Source organism: Prosopis cineraria, unplaced genomic scaffold (genome assembly GCF_029017545.1).
Source record: "Prosopis cineraria cultivar Desert tree isolate PC_DT_omini unplaced genomic scaffold, ASM2901754v1 PC5, whole genome shotgun sequence".
Classification (NCBI taxonomy): Eukaryota; Viridiplantae; Streptophyta; class Magnoliopsida; order Fabales; family Fabaceae; genus Prosopis; species Prosopis cineraria.
In genome coordinates, this window is record NW_026555336.1 from 34022415 (window position 1) to 34040126 (window position 17712).

At 35.5% G+C, this 17712-nt stretch overlaps 1 protein-coding gene and 1 pseudogene across 3 annotated transcripts; both read left to right on the forward strand.

The window, feature by feature from the left end:
* Window positions 1–2401: 2401 nt before the first annotated feature.
* On the forward strand, window positions 2402–12747 carry LOC129311587 (PH, RCC1 and FYVE domains-containing protein 1). 3 transcript variants are annotated; one of them, XR_008593326.1, is made up of 10 exons: window positions 2402–3197; window positions 3840–3926; window positions 4669–4758; window positions 5008–5088; window positions 5244–5408; window positions 5511–7565; window positions 10105–10251; window positions 11099–11391; window positions 11580–11685; window positions 12209–12747. XR_008593326.1 is itself a non-coding variant. In XM_054953925.1 (10 exons), exons 2-10 carry the CDS (start codon window positions 3150–3152, stop codon window positions 12297–12299), a joined length of 3057 nt encoding a protein of 1018 aa, XP_054809900.1. In that variant the 5' UTR covers window positions 2403–2688; window positions 2750–3149; the 3' UTR covers window positions 12300–12747. The 3 variants fall into 3 exon arrangements, 2 of the variants coding, with proteins under 2 accessions (XP_054809900.1, XP_054809899.1); XM_054953925.1 differs by lacking the exon at window positions 11580–11685 and having other exon boundaries at window positions 2403–2688; window positions 2750–3197; XM_054953924.1 differs by lacking the exon at window positions 11580–11685 and having other exon boundaries at window positions 2403–3197.
* Window positions 12748–14472: 1725 nt separating this feature from the next.
* On the forward strand, window positions 14473–16487 carry LOC129312200 (40S ribosomal protein S9-2-like; annotated as a pseudogene).
* Window positions 16488–17712: the final 1225 nt, after the last annotated feature.

Here is a 17712-nt window from a genome sequence, read left to right on the forward strand (position 1 = left end):
AGATAATGTATAACATAATACTCATGGATATGCAATACAATATTTATGAATTCTCAACTGAATATTCATACATATCAAGTTAATTAAGGACAAAATTGTAATTTTACTTTTAAAAAAATTGCAACAAGGGCCCTTAAGTTTGAGTATATTATCAAAAATTTGTTGGCCTCCATTGTGACTTTATATTTTTTAAGTCCTCAGATTTGAAGGAAAAATTTAATTTTATTAATCCTTTCACATTATTTTATTGTTTTAGGGGTTCTTGGATGAGATCTTTAGTTTTTTTCCCCTTCTTTTTAATAAAATTATATTCAATATATATATTATTATGAATGAAATATAAAGATAATAGAAATGAGAAGAAAGAAAAGGAGGAGGAGGAAGAATAGATACAATAGAATAGCAATGACTTCTTGTATTTTCTTCCATGTTTACAATACAAATAAGATTATATATAGATATAAACAATTACATCTCAAAGGTTTCAATAATTAATTGATTGTAAAATAATTTATCATAAAAAATATATCAATTCTAAGCGAAAGATAAAATTCAAGAATCTCATGAGTTACAACCTTTTAAGTAATGTAATATAAATAACATGAAAAGATGAATATATAATTATGACATGGAGAGATGCACATCCATTTATAATGTGCATACTTATATATATATATATATATATATAAAGGAAAACATAACTTTTTGTCCAATAATTTTAACAAGTTTTACCTTTAGTTCTTGCAATTTTTTTAAGTGTTTTATATTCTTATAATGATTAAAAATATTAAAAAATAAAAACTATAAAAATTTAAAAAATTAATATCACTCAATCTTTTTAAAAAAGTATATAAATTAAAAATATTAAAAAATTATAAGAATTAAAATATAAAATATAAAATTTGATGAAATTATAAAAATTGATGATTATGTTTTTCCGGAACATGACTTCTCCTGCTTAGTCATTTTCTCTTCTTTTAAGGCAAGCTACTAACGACATCGCCTGGGGCCGAGGGGACTGCCGTTGTCTCCCATATTTTTCTTTTCCTGCTTTGGCAATTTGTTTTTTTCTTTGTTCAAACACTTTTGGGCCATCCTCATCATATTTAAATATTCATTCCTTCGAATGAACAACAGAATCCGCCCTGCCAGAACAAATTGCAGCAAAAGCAGCAACAAGATTCGCTGTGCTACAGACCACGGCAACACCGCGTACCTTCTTAAACTCCCAAGGTTAAGTATAATGCAAATATCTTTTTTATCATTTAAAGCGAGTTAAGTTTTTTTTATCGCTGATTAGAGCCATGACATATTTCTAAATTCAAAACAGTTTGCAGAAATATTTATAAATCATATATTAACAATGTAAATAATAAGATTTATGTTAAATTTTAATTCATTGAACTAACTTTTATTGATATAATGAAAAGATTAAAATTTATTAACTTACAAAGAATATTCAATGTTTTGTTTTCCTCCTTAGCAGTACTACTAATCTAATTTTGGCAACTTATTTAAATTTAAGCGTTGTCATGTTTCAAGAGAAATTAGCCCTTTAAAAATAATTATTGTAGGCTGCATAGAATATGTAAATAAGCCATACTATTTATGTATAATAAATAAAATAACTTGTTAAATTGTTTATATTATATACAGCTATAATTTTTTCTAAGCTTAAAACTCAACATTTCATTTGGAGGATATTTCATAATATTTCTTTCATCTGGTCTTACTATTGTCTCTTCTATCAAGAATTTCAATGTGTACTATACAAGGTTAATTGTTATGGTGTTGGTTTAGAAGGAAACAAGATGAAAAGATAAATCTAAAACTCAAAGAAAAAAGTATTAAAATAAAACAAATAAAATTAAAGAAAATTAAAAATTAAAATAAAATGAGGAAAAATGGAGACAGTCACAAAATTTAATATATAATTAAAAATTATATTTTACCTGATAAGAATAAGAATACAATTGTATCTCATTAGTTTATGAGTTTGAATTTTATTGCCACTTATCAATGTGAAATAATTTATTATTAGATAATTTATAAGTAAATTTGTGACTATGTGTTGAACAGAGGTTTACCTTCTCCATGAGCTATGAAGCTCAACTCTTTTTTTTCTAAAGTCTCTATTTCGAAGTTTTTCAAAGCTTCCATAAGAACGTGGAAGGAAGTCAAGCCAATCCGAAGAAGGGCCTACTGTAGGGTGAGATGCAGGGGATAACTCTCTAAAAAGGAAAGAAATGTTTCAAATCCCATAGTTGGACTTATTTGTCCCCCTAAGTTAAGGAAAAGGACAAAAGGAGCCATCCCCATCTCAGAGATTTCGGTTTCTGACGTGGCATTTACCGGCCGAAAAACGAAATGTTGGAGCGACAAACAGTTCAGCTTCTCCCAGAAAGAGAGAGAGAGAAGAGCGAAAACCTTACATGACTCAACAAAGAGAGAGAGAAAGAGGGGGGGAGAGAAAAAGAGAGAGGGGGAGAGACGCGCACGTTAAGGCGCACGTTAGCATTCCCTGGTGCTGGGCAAAATTTCGAGTTGTGAAATCGCAGGCATTGTCTCTGAGAGGCTTTTCAAATTGCAATCCACAAGCTCTGCAATTTTCTTTTGAGGTTGAACGAGCCCGAATTATTTGAAATTGGTTCACGCATGGCGGAGACCTGAGAGTTTCTTGCGGCGCAGGTAATTTCAATCGTCACTGCATTAGCTCGTCCACATTTAGATGGCTGGCTGTGCATTGCAGGAAGAACTGGGCGAAATTCGAATGTTGCTTTGGGATTAGAGGTCTCAAGACATTCCTAGGGTTTCTTTGGTACGGTCGGTGTGATTGAGCTGGTTTGGAGCTGAATGTTATTACTGGAGGGTCTTCTGAGGACGTTCAACGGAGTACTTGCTGTCGTACTATGAATACAGGGGTGTTTTGGGTCGAGCTCATGAGCTGCGGCCCTCTGCTCTGAGGTGCCTCTCATAGTTATGGGGTAGAATAAAGAGCTCTTCCCTTACATTTTTATCAATTTCAGTTAAGTGTTCCGATTTTCATGGGGAGAGTTTTGGCATTGCCTTATGGTATCCATTTTATTCTGGGCTGTTATTCAAATGGGTATTGGGTCCGTTCCTGCCAAGCACCTGACTTTGCAACTTGAATGGCTGATCTTCAGAGAACGGTTTTTGGTGATAGGAATATCGAACAGGTTCGATTATTGTTTTATTTAACTTTGCTAAGAATAAAAACTTGCTTCACAACTATTGCTGCCACAAAGTGTTCGGATCCATTTTTCACTGTTGAATTTTAATTATATATGCATTTCAATTTGTTTTACGGCCGCCAAAGCAGCTCACATGTTGATGGTTCATTTTCATGTTTCATTCTCTTAGACTAAGTTCCTCATATGTTTTTCTCATTTTTTAACCCAACGTGCTTAATACAAATTTTACTTCTTTATGTTCATGCGGAGAGAAAGTGTTTTTTGTGTAAAACCTCATAAATCAAATCTCTTAGCTCAAGATTATTTTATTTGCATCTTTGCAAGCCATGGGCCACCACTATGAGGCTTATTTGTCATTTTGTTCCTGGAACTTCAAATTTGTGTCAAATTCATCCTTTACGTTCATCAAAGATCATGCCATTTTAAAACACTAGATTTGGGAATGAATGTGGTACGAAACCAAAATGGTAGTTGAGCCAATTTCTAATGGTATGGATATTATTCAATTTTTCCGACGTGAGGGGATTTTCAGGCTGGAAGCAGAGGTCTCCCCTCATGTGCGAGTGATTTTTGCAGTCATGGGGTCATCTTTTTTACAAACCCCTTACGTTTGTGTTCTTATTGCAGGCAGTTACATCTCTTAAGAAAGGTGCATATCTACTAAAGTATGGACGTAGGGGGAAGCCAAAGTTCTGCCCATTTCGGCTTTCCAGTGTAGGTTGCCAGGCCACTTCCTCTCCTGACAGCTTTATATTAGCCCATCAAATGATGTAAAACTGTCTCCTTTTTTGTGAACTTTGTTTCTAGGTTATATTCTTTACTCAAAAAAGTTTCATAAGGGATTGATGACAGAACAAGTTTAGCCCATTGAAAATGATTAGTACAGGCATGATAAAATTTCCTGCATACTTATCAACTCGTCATTGAAAGTTAGGCAGCCTTTTCAAAAGAACGTTGAAATGTGAAAACTTGACTAATCTCCTTCCTTAGATAGGTGTGTTAATTAGACTCATATTTACTTCCATTGCCAATCTTTGTCTAACATCACTAGAATTGAAATTATAACCAAAAAAGCTACTTAATAACTGGGTGGCAAGGTTTATAGTGATGGTTGGTAAAATTGAAATTTATACAAAAGCCTCTTAGTATTTTTTTTTGGGGTCATATTTTACCAATTAACAGATCTGATATAAATTGATTGGTTATAATATAAATCTCTTATTTTTTAGGTAATATATAAATATCTTTTTTTATTATTATTGAGAACTAATCTTCATCTTCAACTTTTACTTGGAATGCCCATAATGTGTTACTTGCTTGTTTCATATTTCAGCCCAAACAATTCTTTTATCAATTTTGGATATCTTTAGCATTGTGTTCATTAGATGAAATTGAGACTTGAGAAAAATGTCATTCTGTGTTCTACTTAATTCAATGCTTTTGATTTTTCGTTCAGGATGAATCTCTGCTCATATGGTATGCTGGAAAGGATGAGAAACAGCTAAAGCTCAGTGCTGTTTCAAAAATCATTCCTGGGCAGCGAACTGTAGGTTTTTATGATCAAATTCTTAATGACTATTTCCTCAAAATAACATCAGATGCCTCTGTCATAATTTCAATTTAGCCTTGATGTGCCCTGTAGCAGAGTTCAATACTTGATCTCTAAGGAATTTTCACTTAGTTGTCTATACACATAGAGGAATAATGCACATGTATAGATCTTAACTCTAGGATTACATCTTTATCATCAGTTTACTGCTCAATTTGCATAACTTCATTTGGTGTTATTATTCAGGCCATATTTCAGCGGTATCCTCGGCCTGAAAAGGAGTATCAATCATTTTCACTTATATACAATGAAAGGTCCTTGGATTTGGTGTGTGTTCTTTCTTCTTTATTGTTATTTTACTACGATATATGAGCCTTCAAATGAAAGTATCATTTAGGCTTCTTCTTGAGACTGTGTACACATGGGACTACCTTGTTAACCTCATAGTTTGATTTGACTGTGACTTTCCAATCCATGGACAGATTTGTAAGGACAAGGATGAAGCTGAAACCTGGTTTGTTGGTCTGAAGGCATTAATTACTCGTGGTCATGATCACAAATGGAGGTGTGAATCAAGAAGTGAAAGTGCTTGTTCTGATAGTCCACAGCATCACGCCCGAAGAAATTCTCCATCAATTGCACCATTTGTCTGTAACAATTGCTCTCATCTTCCTTTGTTTCATAATTTCAGATAACCTATTAAGGTATATGAATGGCTATAATTTTCACTTGTTCTCTTTCAACTGCAGGACCTGGTAGATGCTGAAGAATGTTCTTTTGACAGTACTTCAGAAAATAGATTGGGGAAGGCTTTCTCTGAAATTATTTCATATACTGCAGCTGGTGCAAGTCCTTGTCAAGCTGAATCCAATGCAAATTCCTCTGTGTCTCCTGGGTCTGGGGATAACTCAAACAACCGAAATTCTGCTGCTGAGCCAGTTCGAGTTAGTTTATCAAGTGCTGTAAGTTCATCCAGCCACAGCTCTTACCAAGAAGATTTTGATGCTATAGGTGATGTTTTTATTTTTGGAGAAGGTATTGGTGATGGAGTCCTTGGTGGTGGTTTGCATAGACTTGGAACTTCATCTGGTTCTGAGATGGATGCATTTCTTCCTAAGGCATTGGAATCAAAAGTAGTTCTGGATGTTCAGAGCATTGCTTGTGGCTACAAACATGCTGCTCTAGTTACCAAGCAAGGAGAGGTATATAGCTGGGGGGAGGAATCAGGAGGCAGGCTAGGGCATGGTGTAGAAGTGGATGTTTCTCACCCTAAAGTCATCGACACTCTTAGTGGCGCAAATATTGAATTAGTAGCATGTGGAGAGTATCACTCTTGTGCTGTCACATTTTCTGGGGATCTTTATACCTGGGGTGATGGCATTCACAATTCTGGATTACTTGGGCATGGAAATGAAGTCAGTCACTGGATTCCTAAGAAAGTAAGTGGTAACATGGAAGGCATACATGTATCCTATGTATCTTGTGGACCTTGGCACACAGCGATTGTGACATCTTCTGGCCAGTTGTTCACATTTGGGGATGGATCTTTTGGTGCCTTAGGTCTAGGAGATCTTAGTAGCACAAATACTCCTAGGGAAGTAGAAACTTTGAAAGGGTTGAGAACAACCAGGGTCTCCTGTGGTGTTTGGCACACTGCTGCTGCTGTTGAGGTGGCAACTGAATCTATGGAATCTTCTAGACACTCTAGAGGAAAACTGTTCACCTGGGGTGATGGAGATAAAGGCCAACTTGGACATGGTGATAGCGAGCCTAGACTAGTTCCCCAATGTGTTATTGCATTGGATAATCAAAATATTTGTCAAGTGGCTTGTGGTCACAGCCTCACTGTTGCTTTAACAGCCTCAGGACGTGTATATACAATGGGCCATACTGCTTATGGGCAACTTGGCAATCCTGCAGCTGATGGAAAGTTCCCTACACAGGTTGAAGGTAAGATTGGTGGTAGTTTCATAGAAGATATTGCCTGTGGTTCATATCATATTGGAGTCCTGACTTCCAAAGCAGAGGTTTACACCTGGGGAAAGGGTTCGAATGGGCAGCTAGGCCATGGAGACAGTGGTCACCGAGATACACCTACACTCGTTAAGTTTTTTAAAAATAAGCAGGCGAGGAGTATTGTTTGTGGCTCAAACTTTACTGCTGTTATATGTCCTCATAAATGGGTATCAAGTGCTGACCATTCTGTGTGTTCTGGTTGTCACAATCCTTTTGGATTCAGAAGAAAACGCCATAATTGCTACAACTGTGGACTTGTTTTTTGCTCAGCATGCAGCAGTGGAAAATCTACTAAAGCTTCTCTTGCTCCAACTTCAAACAAGCAATATCGTGTTTGCGGTGACTGTTATTCTAAACTTAAGAAGACCACAGAATCTGTTTCCTTGACAAAAACTTTTACATTGAAAAATTTGCCTGACTCTTGGGCTAGTAAATTGCAGGGAAAGCTATTAAGGCTTTCATCTTTTGGCTCTAATGTTCAAGCAGGAAGCAGGCCCTCAAAGATCCCAGGATCACATCATACCCATGTTTTTCCAGCTCTGAATGGAAAACTACAGTTGGGGGGATTCAGTCCTCTAAATGCATCAAATTCTGTTCCTGGAGCATCAGAGAAGCCCCTGTCAGTTTCTGTGCCTGCAAGTGGTTTGAACTCTGAAGTGTCATCTCCAGTTTCAGAAAAGTTGAGTCCACGATGGTCTTCTGAAGAAGTTCATGATGATTCAAAGAACAGAAACAGCGTTTTAAGTCACAGTGTTTTAAGTCAGGAGGTTATAAGTTTAAGGGCACAGGTAAGGCTGATAAAAAGTATCTGATCCAGCTGTTTGTTTTTTCTGTAAATGATCCTAAAAAGATATAGCTCTAAACATGACATATTTTTCTTTCATTTTTTAAGCGATCTTTGTCTAATGAGAACAAAAGGTTGGTAAAACCTCAGATTCTATATGTTGTGGGTTTCTGCTTTACTTATTTCTTAAGTCCTTCCAAAGCATAACAAGACCGATGAAGAAGATAGAGAGAAACTTTGTTTTTCTTTGTTAAAAAAGAAAAGTGATGCCACTTAATCTGTTTTCTCACACAACTTAATAATAATGAATTTGGTAATTGTGCTTATGCACATTCTTTCCCACGTGAAAAATGTTTGAATGGGTTATATCATGGCATATGTAGGCACTGTCCAAAATTAGAAAGTATACAATGGAGGACTTATTCATAGGATGATACAAATATGCAATAGGAACATTGGGTAATCGAATATAATTAAATCAGGAAAGCACAACAGATTGGTCCTACCTTAGATAACTGACTGTATATAGAAAAAAGAAATAACATGGTAAAATAAAATAGGAAACAAGCAATAAGAAAACATGTGAAAAACAAACAGGGGGTGTCGGACACCACACTTGCAGTAGTTTCACTGAAATACTGCCAAAGATTCCTCCTCAAGTTGGGGGAGTAAATATTGGACATTCGTAACTTGGTAATTAATTCCTTAAACTTTATCCTTAAACTTGGTAATTTGTGAATTGTTAAAAACATAATTTAAGTCTATGAGACCTGGCTCAGTGTTTTCTTTGATGAGACAACTATCTATCTTCACATGCTTTATCTTATCATGATTGATATATATATATATATATATTTTTGCAATCCCATTGGTTGCCTTACTGTTACAAAATACCCTCATTGGCACACTGGTATTTAAATTTAGGCCTTTAATGAGAATCAATATCCACATTCCTTTGCATGGGTCTGGTGCTAGGGCTTGAAATTTTGCTTCAACACTACAACAATAAAAACAAGCCTTATCTTGCTAGGTGGGGTCAGTTACATGGATTACATGATACCATTGTTTTCTATCAACAACTAAGCCTTTCGAAATATTGTTAACTAAAAGGTCTCGTTTAACAACTTTCATGGGTGTTTTCTTTGATCTTTTTCTATCTCTCTCTACAAGGCTTAAGACTATTTGTTCCACTCTCTTCACTAGGCCTCTCATAGTCTTTTTTGTATATGTTCAAATCGTGTTAAATGATTTTCTATCATCTTCTTTTCGATAGATATCACACCTACTTTTTTTTTTCTTTTTTTGTATGTGCTCATTATAGATTTTATCTTTTTTTTGTATACCCATATATCCATCTTAACATTCTCATCTCTATAATCTGCTACTCCAACTTTGACTTTAACGTTAGTTTTAGCAAAATTAGGTTGCTTCTTACTCCTCATTTTATGCTATTTGAGCCCAAGACGTTCAATGTGAGCTATGAATTGTCTTAGTTCTCCCACTTCAAGATTCATTCATCTTAGGCATTGATTGAATAGGTCATTTTATGTTGAGCTGGAGTTTTTTTGTGCCATCATGAGGCCCAGATCATTTGCCTTGAGGCTGGATTCATGCGAATTGATTCAAAGAAAGAAACTAGAGAGGAGAATAGAGAGAGAGAATCATTATTCATAGTCATAATGAAAAAGACTTAGCCTAAAGAAGACAATGAAAAAGTTGCAAGTTTTCCTCCTCCTACTATAGCTAGTACTAGTAGAACTCATATGTGACTTAAATAGATCAGGTAGTTAAGAATACTGCCTGAATTATTACTAACTGTTTCTGTTATTAGCTGACTGATAAGCCATTACTTGGCTTTGAAACACCTGTAAACATGTACATTCCAATGCAAGAGTTTAATAACAAAAGGTTTGCATGTCATTCTAAAGTTTTCTCCAATCCTTTATATGTTTGCAAACCACCTTCCATAGGGGTAGAAGAGAAAGAGGGAGAGAGAGAAGAGGTGGAAGGGAAAGAGGGAGAGAGAAATGGCAATTCCATTCACAATGACCCATTACAACCTAGAGACCTATTTATAGAGAATATAACTAAATACACAAACTACCCTTATATCCTTAATTTCCCTAATTACCCCTATTATTCCTAAATCCCATGTATCAACCTTCCTATGAGGTTCTGTTGTTGGACACCAGTTTTGCTTGGTAATTTGATCGGAAATCACTTCTAAGGCATCATGTATATTAAATACATTATCATAGATTGCTTACACATATGGAACTTGCTGATGGAACTTTTTTGTGTAGCCTGAAACTCCTGTCCCTTCAAAGTTTGAAATGCTTTTATCTCCATCTGATAGGTTGCACCCATACGCCATAGGATTGAAGTTTTTTCATGTATATTTTTATAGCTCACCTGAAAATAAATTGAGCAAAAAAAATATAACTGCTTAAAATTTTCTGAAATTATTTTGATTACTTAATCCTGAATATGATTTAAATGCTTCAAGCTTACTTCATCTCGGGTCTGATTAATATACTGCTTAGGTTGAAAATCTTACTCTTAAATCGAAGCATCTTGAGGCTGAACTTGAGAGGACATCAAAGCAGTTAAAGGAAGTGACTGCAGTAGCAGCAGAAGAAGCTGAGAAGTGTAAATCTGCTAAAGAGGTTATAAAGTCATTGACTGCTCAGGTTGGGTGTTCTTTTGTCCTGGACTTTGCTCTCATTCTTCATTTTCAGTTTTACAGTTGGCTAAATTGATTTTGGTTCAATTTTTTTTATGAATCTAAGGAAACTTTACTTTTGGGGGGCAGCAATGACTGCTATGTAGCGGATAAATTTATAGATGAGATATCGGACATTAGATGATATAACCTGGATTAGGGGGACAAGGAAAAGAGCAACCTAATATATACATATGGGGCGGGAGGTTGGACTACAAGCATCAATCACCTCCAAAATTTAATTTAGTTTCCTTTTAAAAAAGCTTCAGTTCTTGATGAGATCTTTCACAATAACTTTGACCGGTGGATTTCTATGATATTTATCAAGTGACAGATTACTCATGCATTACAGGCGATAATTTTGGCTGACATACGTGAAATATCTGCATTATAAGTGGAGCCTTTTTATTTTTTTAATTTTAGTTATTCGTGGACTGAGGTATTAGTCCATGTGATTTTATTAGCATGGGGACTATATGAATTTTTTTTTTTCTTTTTTAAGTGTGCTGTGAACTCATTCAATTTCTACCCAAGGGATGAGGATGACTAAATATTCCATGCTTAGCTTCATATAATGTAACGAAAGCAGCTTAAGTTCTATTTGTGACAAACATGTATTATGCTCCAAACACTTTAGACCTGTTGGAATATTAAAAAAATGATGACAGTGTAGTATATTATAATTGTGATCATGAATCCGTCATTTTATACCTTACGTCTAGTGGTGCAAATGATTGTTGGAGAGCTATTGATTTGTCAAGCCATTAGCTTTGGTTAGTTATCTCTAATGTTGTGGATGCTAAATTGTCTTACAGTTGAAGGAAATGGTACAAAGAGTGCCAGATGGAGGTCTTGGGAACTCAAATGCCGACTTCTCTGCTGAAATTACCACTAATATTCTAAATCAGTCTTTAAATGAGTGCCATATAACGAACAGTACCATTCCTGAATCTGAGTCGATCAGCAATGCAGAAAATCGGATAATGCCTGATATTTCCAAAGCACAAAGTGGAAAATCAGAGTGGGTGGTTCAAGATGAACCGGGTGTATACATAAGTTTGTCCTCCTTGCCAGGTGGTGGTAATGAACTTAAACGTGTGCGTTTCAGGTATCTACATTTTGGAAACCTCTACTTGTTGAAAAATGTCCAATTTAACTTAACCATAATCACATCTTTCTTCTAATAATGGTAGGTTTTATCTAATTTTTACTGCATGGATTGTAATGTGAAGTCAGAATCGTCACTTCATATGAACAGTGGTATTGCCTGATTACAAGACCATTTTATGTTTTCAGGCTTTCCTGATGGACAAGTTTAGTGCCTTCTACCGTGTTTTCAAATAAAAGCATAACACGTCAACATTTTTTCTAACTCATTTATGCAGTATTAGAAGAGATCATGGTTAGTTAATTTTATACTGTAGCGATATTTTGATTATTTGGGAATTAGAGTCCATGATTTATAGCAATCAGGGTAAGTCAAGATTTTATTGGCGTTTGTAATTTTGGGCAATGGTGTCCTTTAAATGTAAAAATAGTCAGTAGTAGCTGTAATTCTTTTCATTATTGAACGTCAAAATTGGGATTTGAGTTCATGTATGTTCTGCATCGCTCATCTTTTAACTACGATTTCGTTGAAGAAAATTCTTTCACTTGCCATTCTTAAATCGAAGAACCTGATTGCTGACAATTAAGAACTGCACTTGCATTTCATGTTTTAAATCTATAAGCTCTATGGTTGATGTATTTTGTTTATAAAAAATTTATCAAAGAGGAAGCAAGCTGAAATTATTTTATTTTAGGTATAAAAATATGTGTATTTAAATGTGTATTTTTTAACTTGAAGATAACGCATGTTTTTAGTCAATTTATGTTATGGTGGGAATTGTATTTGATGTACACTGAATGCAAAGTTGATTTTGCAGTCGGAAACATTTCACAGAACAGGAAGCTGAAAAGTGGTGGGCTGAAAATGGGACCAAAGTATTGGAGCGGCACAGTGTAGTCGCTACATAGAATGCAGCAAGCAAGCAACAGCACTTGTTTCCTTGGAACAACAAAAAAGCTTCACACAAGCAGCATTTCTGACCCTCTGGAAATTGTAAATTCTCTAATCTTGCCCTTCTCATTCTCCTCCTCCCCTGAAAATGAAGGATCTTTCGTCCGGTATTTTGACTGTATAATATGAAAGTTAGATGAAGGCATAGGAAGAACTGTTAATATTCCCGAAAATTGTAAACTGAGATGGGGAAAATATTAAAGAGCAAAGATGAGGAGGAAGAAACATTTTTTTTTGCACCCATTGTCGAGTATGGCCGCGTCTTAGCCGTGTGTACTTGTTTGTCTGTTGAACAGTGCCAATGCCCGAGGAGCACCTGTTCCATTCCCTCTGGCACATTGTATAGCAGACGAGTTTGGAGCTTTTAGACTTCGTTATCAGGATTATTAGACATAGTATGACAAACAGATCTGTCCTGCACTACAACTAGTTTTTTTTCTTTTTGCGTGAAAAATGCCTCATGCTTAAAAAAGTCATCACTTGAAGAACTTGGATTTTGTTTACTTTTTTTTTTTTGGAATGAAAATAGTACATAAATCAAAATGATTACAGCCTAACTAGAGGTTTCAGATAATTTTCTTTCATTATCCACTACCTTTATACAAAAAGGTGGGGGCTGATCGAAGGTCACAAAATGAGGAGGGCCATCACAAGCATGTGTAGCTAACATATGGATATAAGAATTGGCCTCTCTATGCATAAAATTCAAGCTGATATTCCAATCCCTAAACGGAAAAAAATCTAGCCTGGTTAATGATATCTCTGAAAGGATGCTGGGGAATATCACGCCGGGTTATCAGGTTAAGAGCCTAAACACAATATGTGAAAACTTAGACATCATGAAGCTTATAGTCCCAACAAAATTGCAAATCATAGATAATACCAACACTTCAGCAAGGACAGATGGATAGTTGTCAATATTGGCATTAAACCCATAAATCCAAGGAGCACTACAGTCCCTAGTAACACCTCCGCGCTTACCAGCACCATCTTTGACAGATTCATCCACGTCAAGTCTCACATTGCCCCAAGGAGGCCTTACCCAACAATCAAGATACTGTTTCGTTGGTCTCCCTAACTTCGATGATTGCTTCAAGATATTGAGGTCCTTGGAAATCTCTGAAGTGTAGCAAGCCCCGAGCTCGTTCTCTCCAATTCTTCGTCAGAGAGAATTTGCTTGCACTTGGAACATCAAATTTCCCAACAGACATAACCAAAAAACAAAAAATATTCCAAGGAACATGTCTGGTGAAGTCCTTCCCTGCCTCATTCCTTAGATTCCATTTTGTTTACCTTTTGTAGGAACTTAGTCACCTATTTACTGTGCTTTTGGTCCATGCATTCACATGCTTCACATGGAATGATATGTAACTTCGACTTCATCAAAGTTCCTTTTACACTCAGCACCTGACGTCTCCGATTATCCGAGCTCCATGCAGTAAATTTCACACTTCAACTTCAGGATTAGATCAAGGTCAAAAAAAAAAAAAAAAGGCTTCATGCTTAGATCTATATCGACTTGTGGACTTGAGCCCAAATGAAGTGGAGGCTTGTAAAAAGTCAAATTTTTGTTTTATAAAACAAGCATGAACTAAGTGAATGTGACACATACAGTACTAGTTTGGACCCTTTAAGCATTATTTTAAGGTTTAATTTTTGGAGGTGTGTATGAAAAAACATATTTAAAAAAAAAACAACTCCTTAAATGACGTTCAGATTTCTCAAAGAATTAAGCTTATAGTTGCTAGCTGTAAAAATACTTTGTCCAAAAAAGAAAAAACACACGATACATAATTGTATAATTAAAATAATTAAAGTTGTTATGAGTGATATAACAACTTTAACCATCGCTCTTAACCATCGCTCTTTTACTTAAGTATATAGTTAAAGATTTGAACATTAACTCTTATACATATAACAATTTAGTTGTAAAAGATTTATCCATCGCTCTTAATATTTCAGTGGAGACGTGCTTTGTTATTGGCGGAACTTACTACTTATATTGATAAAAAATAACTGTGATTCAACTATTTCAATTATTGGCTTCCCGCTTAACAAAATATTTGTTGGCTAAAACATTAGGGCGGGGGGTGGGGGGGAAATGTTCCCTTTAATCTTAAATATATGGTTTAATTCTCTCTTGCTCTCATACTAATCGTTTTTTCATGATACCCCTATTAAAAGAAAATATACCTTAAAAAAAAGAGCCAATAGGAAATTAGGGTTTACATTTTGAAGGAGAAAATCCTCGAAAACTCGGCTGCTGTATCTGTTCTTGGCGGGCTTCGAGAGTGACGAGTATGTCGCAATGGTGCACGTCTCATTCTATAGAAACTGTAAGTGCCGCTTCTCCTCCGATTTGTTATTTTCGTAGTTTGAATCTTGTGAATGATATTCGGTGCAATGCAGATGGGAAAATCTTCAAGAAGCCTCGGCGTCCCTATGAGAAGAAGCGGGTAGATCATGAGCTCAAACTCATCGGCGAGTACGGCCTTCGCCGCAAGAGGGAGTTGTAGAGGGTTCGGCATGCGCTCAGCCGGATACGTAATGCAGCTAGAATGCTTCTCACACTCGATGATAAGAATCCTCGTCGTATCTTCGAAGGTGAAGCTCTTCTTAGGAGGATGAACAGGTACGGTCTACTCGATGAGAGCCAGAACAAGCTAGATGACGTCATGGCTCTTACCGTCTAGAATTTTCTTGAGCGTCGTCTTCAGACTCTGGTCTGCAAGTCCGGTATGGCCAAGGCAATCCACCACGCTAGAGTTTTGATCAGGCAGAAGCACATCAGGCACGAAATTTTTTTTCTGGAGTTTTGTGGCTGTCTGCTGATGTCACAATTATTTTAGGTTTGAATTATCGTGAAATTTCTTTCATTTCTCAACTCTTTAGAGGCCGAAAAAGTGATTGGCATAGAATTAAAACTGCAAATGATGATCGAAACGGGTTCCTACTTTAGAATGTGGTTAGGAGTTTTTTTTTCCTTTTTAAATAATGTAATGTGACATTAGTTTTGATGGTCTTTGTAGTTAACATCTGCATTAGATGTTAGTTTTGGCTGCTAAAGTTCATCTTGTGATCATTATTTGGATTTGTGAGTATTATTTGTTCACAAGGCAGTGAACGTCGGATGAGAGATTATCTATGGAAAAATATAGTATGTGGCAAATTATTTCTAGAACCTCTCCATCCCCGAGAAAATAGCTTTCCAAGGCAGGATTATGTCATGCATCTTAAAAACATAATTTCTGCGAAATACTAATTGATTTAAGGGCCATCTATTTATATTCAAGTATTCGATAAAAATTATATTTCATCTATGACATACGAAAAAATTCTGTCTTCCTTGGTGATTATCATATTCTGCCCATTCTCTTTCAATACTAGTACTGTATTCGATTCTTCATCTGTGCTGCTGAGCTCAGCAGTTTTTTTGGCATGTTGTCACCATGAAACAATTGTAGAAAATTTCACCTTGCCTCCCGTATACGGAGTTCATATTTGTTGTTTGACTTGTTTCGCTGGACTTGTTTACAATGGCAGTACAATGCTGTTGTCCACTCTTCTATATTCCCACCTAGTTTATCAGATATCTCGGATGAGGCAATTTTTTTCTGTGCTAGCTACCGTTTTTTTTTTTTTTGAAAAAAAAAAATATGTAGGATGCATAGACACATCACAGGTCTGCAGTTTTACATATTTGGTTAATTTTCTTATGTATACTGTTTTCCCACTAACAGGGAGGCAAGTGGTGAATATTTCCTCGTTTATTGTGAAGGTAGACTAGCAAAAACACATTGACTTCTCACTAGCAAGTCCATTTGGTGGTGGACGTCCTGGAAGAGTGAAGCGAAAGGACCAGCGAGCAGCTGCTAAGAAAGCTGCCGGTGGTGATGGAGAAGGGGAAGATGAAGAGTAAGCCTTGGATTAAAGTTGTGATATGCTGCCATTGAAGATGAATACAGCATACTACACTGAGAAATACTATTTATGATCTTATTTATAAGTTAATTCCAGCACTAGAATCAAGGAAATCTTAAACCTTATTAATTTTATCTTAGAATTTAATAAGTTTTTACCTTTATTTTTAATAAATATTTTTAAATCTTATTACTGATAAGCATTTAATAAAGGCAAAAATTTAAAGAAGAACATTGAAAATTAATAAGTGTTTTATGAATAAGATTAAATTTTTTTTCTCTCTCCATCCTATAAATAGAATAAATGAAATGCAGGTTTTTATTTTTATTTTTTAGGGTGGAGGGTTTTGTTCTAGGGAATGGTTCACAATTTTGACATATTGACCTTTTTCAATCCCTGTTTCACCTCGACTTGTTAGTTTGTTTGGAAGATTTCTGTTTGATTGCCATTTTTTCAAACAATCTCAAGTGTATAACTTTTTTATCAATTAATGTATGACAACCATATTGTTCTATTCTACTTGGATTCTTGGATGCACATTTTAGAGTAATGCTCTGTTTTTATCCGGTATTATTATTAGTCTTTGCTGTCGGGGTTATGAAAGGTGGCTTGCAAAGCCGGATGTTATCGTTGTAGTCGCAGGCTCATTTTTTGTGCGGCTAGCATGTGTGTGTATATTTGTAAATGAAAAATATTTTAGTGTAACTCTTATAATTTGTTATGAATAAATGCATGACTGTATAATTTTTGCCATATTACAAAATTATGGTTTTGTTATTAACAAAACATTTTTTTCAAGGTTAAAAAAAAATTAACAAAACATTTTTTTATAACAAGAGAGATGTCTAGAATTGTACGTCTTCTGTAAAGGTGAAGGCAAATTCCCAAATGGATAAATCCTAATAGATGGGAAATTGGTTCCTAGTCTCGCACTAACGTTGCGTCTGTTTTATTGTGTGGAATATTTCTTTGGAACTTGGGCTTGATTTAGATTTTAAGGGGTGGATCGCCTTCTTGTCAACAACTTATTTCAATTTGAGTAATTCTTGGATCCTTCAAAGCCTCCACTTGCCTTTATCGTGCTACAATCATCAAAACTTGGGGCAAATTTTGAATGAATGGAGCCTTCTCAAGCCACTAACGGTAAGAGTCCCTTCTTTTCTCACCTATTTCCCATTTAATAGGCTGTTTGAGTGGTCTGTTGGCAAGTACATTAATAGTGGATGTTGATGTCAAGGTTAACAACTTGGACTCAAACATTGATGTTGGAGACTGGTGAGTTCTGTAAGTGGAGTCAAAGGACTTATTTTGGGATTTTCGTGTCAGTTCAGTCAGTCAACGAACTGGGAAAGCTCCTTAATTCAAGTAAACAAGTTAATTCAAGAGAAAAGAAACTTCTTTGAAGAATTTTGGGGTTGTTGAATGAAGAAAAAATGGAAAAGACTTGAC

What these genes read in the sequence shown, in the direction of transcription:
- LOC129311587 (XM_054953924.1), top strand. Translation starts at nt 3,150, where the DNA reads ATGGCTGATCTTCAGAGAACGGTTTTTGGTGATAGGAATATCGAACAG. An exon ending in TCATTCCTGGGCAGCGAACT is followed by an intron (nt 4,759 to 5,007) that starts GTAGGTTTTTAT and finishes GTTATTATTCAG; the next exon opens with GCCATATTTCAGCGGTATCC. An exon ending in CTTAAACGTGTGCGTTTCAG is followed by an intron (nt 11,392 to 12,208) that starts GTATCTACATTT and finishes TTGATTTTGCAG; the next exon opens with TCGGAAACATTTCACAGAAC.